We start from the raw sequence: 4,431 nt of genomic DNA on the forward strand, positions 1-4,431 counted from the left end.
ATGGAGTTTATATTCAACAAAACCATCTTCCTCTTCGTGTTGATACTCGTCATCGATGGGTCTTTCTTCGGTAAACCAGTAGATGCTACTGCACTCGAAGACGTATGTCGTAAGACATTCGACGAAAATTACTGTTTAACCGATTTCGGGTCAGGTTCGAGCACGAAAACGGCTCCCATCCCAGTGCTAGCAAATTTAGCCATCGGGAAGGTGATATGGAACATGAACATGACTCAACGTTTGATCGATCTCATGTTGTATCTCATAACCGATCCTCAAATCCACAATGTAGTAACCGAATGCAAGAATTTTTATGTTCCTGCTTTTTCGTCCATACTATCATCAGCATACGATAATCTGAATCATGGGCAGTATCGCCAACTCGGTCAGCAGGCTACGCAAGTGTTTAACGCCGCCGATCAATGTGAGAAAGCTTATGCTACTATCTTCCAGAAGCCCCCTTTCGAGGATTCCATTTATAATTTGAAACGTTTGTCTAATATTCTCGAGGTTATTGCTGATGACTTCTTATAAGTTCTAGGGGAAAGAAGTTTGATAAGATGTTTCCAACGTTGTAATAAACCCAAATATAACTGAATAACCAAAATAAAAATGTTGAAAAGTTATCATACATATGTTGCCTTTTTATTTTAAATAATGCATTAAAAAATATTTTGATACAGGAACTATTGGTTAATCGACAAACTGACATATGAACTATTGTAAATGACTTAATTGGTACATGATCCAACTAAAAAATAAATTTTAACCCTAACTTATATTGTTTTTGAGTCCCATAATAATAATAATAATAATAATAATAATTAAATTCAATTAGATATATATATTTTTTACATGAATTTATGATTCTAAGGAATCTCGGTAAAATTCTCATTTGTTTAATTTCTTTGGTATATCTTTTATAAATCTTTTTATGTTTTGTAAAAGTTCCAAATAAGAATATTATATTCATTATTATTCTGGAATTTAAATTCTTCCTTTTCTTAGCTCAGTATGAGTTGAAAATGGTATATAGGCTGGAAACCAATAACCTCCATGTGTGCAAAAGCCACTAAGGAAAAATTTGGTAAAACAATGTCACGTATCAGATTCACTTTGATTCCAAGCCTCAGATGGTATCAGAGCCATGGAAATAGTCTGGTTAATAATTTAGCACTTTTTATTCAAATGAATATGTGAGGCCCATTTACTCTAATGACAAATAATGATCAAACAATAATGGTTTGATTTAGATTTACAGCGGAAATGGTTTAAAATAATTTAAAACGGACCTCAGGGCCTAGAAAAATTTCGGCATGAACTCCCCGTAAATAGGACATCCCGAAAAACTCAAGCAGCAATTTATATCAAAATATACTCCAACTAGAGTCATTAAAACAAAACCAAGGTTAAACAACCTATAGCCGCACTGGCCAGGACTAAACAGAAATTAGAACTTACCAAATACTCACCAGATCATAAATATCACAGAGTCGATTCAGAACATTGCAAAAACAACCAAATACCACTACAGATACACGGGGCATCTCCCCGGCAAATAAACTACAATACAAGAGTGAAACAAACCCAAGACATACATATAGACTAACTGGGAGACTCCACTGAACAGAACCAAGCAATCCAACCTCAATCCCGAGCTCCACTGGCGGAACCTCGGCCTGATGCTGCAAAACGACTCGGGAGATCTACCATGGTGCTCAAAAGCAACCACAGCAGCCCCCCAGTAAACAACTGAGGTTAGGATTCTGGTAAGAAATAGTCCAACAATAACAACAATAACAGAAATCATGCATAATCATATAATGAAATGTGATATGCAATGCATGAAAGGCTCAACGAATAATCGGGATAACAGGAGCCAACAAACGGTACGATAACAACTGGAATAATGCTCGAGCAACAACACAGGGGAGCTACATCGTCATGCAGCTAAACCGCCCTGCCAAGTATGCGAGGTATGCCAAGCTGTGCTGAATAACACCCCTGACTCGGCCTCCATACAGCTGATACGCTATAACAGGATGGCACAACAGAAGGAACTAGATGACACAATCCCAGCGCTCACCTCAAAAGGCTGCACTAACCACGGGATTGTTCAATCACATCTACGGTCTCATGTGTATAGGCCTATCAGCCACACAATGATCCCGAGATAAACAACAGTGCCAGATAACACCGGATATCAACAGTGGGCTAACAAGAACGATATTGCTCAACATGAATGTCATAACAGTATGCCTGATGCTAAATGCCAATAATATGTCAAACTAATAAACATAGATCATAATGAAGGCATTTAACAATTTACAACAGCCAACAAGTCATACACCCGATCAATGTAACACAGATTAAACATAATTTATGTTTTACCGTTGTATGTTACCGAGCTGTAACATACATAAACCGACTCTAAAATCACAACAAGCTCAACTTTAATCTCCTCGACCTAACAATGATAAAAATAGGTCGAATAATTCACAATTCGCCAATAAAACTAAATTAATCCAACTTATTGATTTTTAATTATCAAAACTTAATTCCCAAATCAATTTCAACTAAATAACCGTAATTCTCCAAAATAATCACACGATTAACTCGATACTAATTCACAAACTCTTCGATTTATACCTCAAAGCTCTCCAACGATCGAACCTACAATATAAACCTAATATATACGTCAATATAATGCATTAAAATCGACAAAGCGAAATTAAATCGAAGCGAGTAAAATTACACTTCGGGGCAGCCTACTTATGCACCGAAAAATCTGGAATTGGATACAAAATTACCAAGATCGAAGTATAAACTAGTCGTTAGCGGTCCAATGTTGCTACTCGCCGGAAAAGACGTCGGAAAACACTATTCACGACCAAAAACCGAACTGAAAACTAGCTGAAAAACGCAGGAACAACAAGGTAAGATTTAACCTTCAAATCCTTGCTCAATATACTCCAAAGAACCAAGAAAAACCAAGCAACAGCTCACCTAAAATCGAACAAGAAACTCGAACAGGAGCAGTCCCGAAACAGGGTTCGATTGGGGCTAAAACGAGCATCAAAAGTAGCGATTCATGGTTCAAAACGAAGCTACTGATGTAAGGAAGAAAACCCCTCAAACCGTTCGTGATTTTGACGCTGGACGGTAAAGTTATGACCTCTCCAAAATGAAGGTGCTGAAAGTGACGAAAATTTTGAAGAAAAAAAAAAGGAAAGCTACGGGAATGGGTTTGGGAAATTGGCTTCTTCCTTCTCTCTCCAATAAAATAAGTTATGTGTGTATGTATATGTATATAATATAGTATTCATGCCCCTTTATCTCGATTTTTGCATTAATCTTGCTCCCGTGTGTTATTTAAACTCTATTTGTATTTTATATCGTTAAATTCTCCGATATTCTAAAATATATGTTTTTAACACACCTACAAAAATTATTTGGCATAAATAATTATTTTAATTTACAACTCAATAATTATTCTAATTATGCCAAAATTACAGGATAATTAATTTCTGGACCTTACAGAATATTTTTGATATGAAAGAAACTGAGAAACAGTTCATAACAGTTTAAATGAAGAATATGATTTACCAGAAAATTTATATTTATTGAATCAATGGACTATTCCTAAGATAGAATCTAAAATGATATATAAATTAGGAACCTTTGAAAGAATTGGTTTTAAACAGGTAGTTAAAACTACAGAATCTTCAGTACCTCTTCATAATGATGAAATGGTTATTAGACTGTTAAACAATAACGATATTTTGCCTTATAGGAAAAACTACATATTCATTCATATAGGTTTAATTCAAATTGCTTTTAGACCTTTAACTTTAGAAGGACTACCATAAAGCTTTATAGCAGCTTTATTAGATGGTAGAAATTTGAATTGGAAACAATCCCTTATGGGAATAATTCAATCTAGTCTGGCACATGGTCTAGTATATTTTGATGTTTATCCTAATTTATCTTTATCTTTGTCTGATATTAATATATTAAATTCTTTAACATTAAATGTTAAAACTCATGGTTATAATTATACTCCCGGTACAGAAGTAATATGTATCTGTTATCGTATTTATTATAAACCATTATTTACACTGAATCCTATGTGTAAAATAATAGATAAAAAAATGAAACTATTCTTATAGAAACTAATTTTAATAGATCTAATATTACAACTCGTAGGTCTATAAAATGGGAAGAAATTGAATTTCCAGAAAACTGGATAATTGAACAAGCTGTTCCTAGAAATTCTATAATAAATAGAGATTTACAACAAGTTATACAAAATAATGAAGGATCTGCTCAAATACAATTCAATAATGAACAAAGAATATTATTATCATCTTCTATCTATGCTAGATCAAGATCTAGTCATTCTTTTATTTCACCAATAGATTATATGGTGGA

The 4,431-nt window shown here is 34.1% G+C and overlaps 1 protein-coding gene and 1 long non-coding RNA gene across 2 annotated transcripts; one reads left to right on the forward strand and one right to left on the reverse strand.

Moving 5' to 3' along the window:
• On the forward strand, positions 1-534 carry LOC142538528 (uncharacterized). The gene has a single exon (XM_075643843.1). The coding sequence runs from the start codon at positions 1-3 to the stop codon at positions 532-534; it is 534 nt and encodes a 177-aa protein (XP_075499958.1).
• An 805-nt stretch (positions 535-1,339) lies between these two features.
• LOC142539046 (uncharacterized) lies at positions 1,340-3,424 on the reverse strand. Its single transcript, XR_012818790.1, has 5 exons — positions 3,007-3,424; positions 2,811-2,913; positions 2,650-2,673; positions 2,420-2,467; positions 1,340-1,706 (listed from the first exon to the last, which is right to left on the reverse strand). It is a non-coding gene; the product is annotated as an uncharacterized LOC142539046 (long non-coding RNA).
• Between the last annotated feature and the right edge of the window lie 1,007 nt (positions 3,425-4,431).

The sequence above is a fragment of the Primulina tabacum genome, chromosome 3 (genome assembly GCF_025594145.1).
Source record: "Primulina tabacum isolate GXHZ01 chromosome 3, ASM2559414v2, whole genome shotgun sequence".
Taxonomy (NCBI): Eukaryota; Viridiplantae; Streptophyta; class Magnoliopsida; order Lamiales; family Gesneriaceae; genus Primulina; species Primulina tabacum.

What these genes read in the sequence shown, in the direction of transcription:
- LOC142538528 (XM_075643843.1), top strand. Translation starts at nt 1, where the DNA reads ATGGAGTTTATATTCAACAAAACCATCTTCCTCTTCGTGTTGATACTC.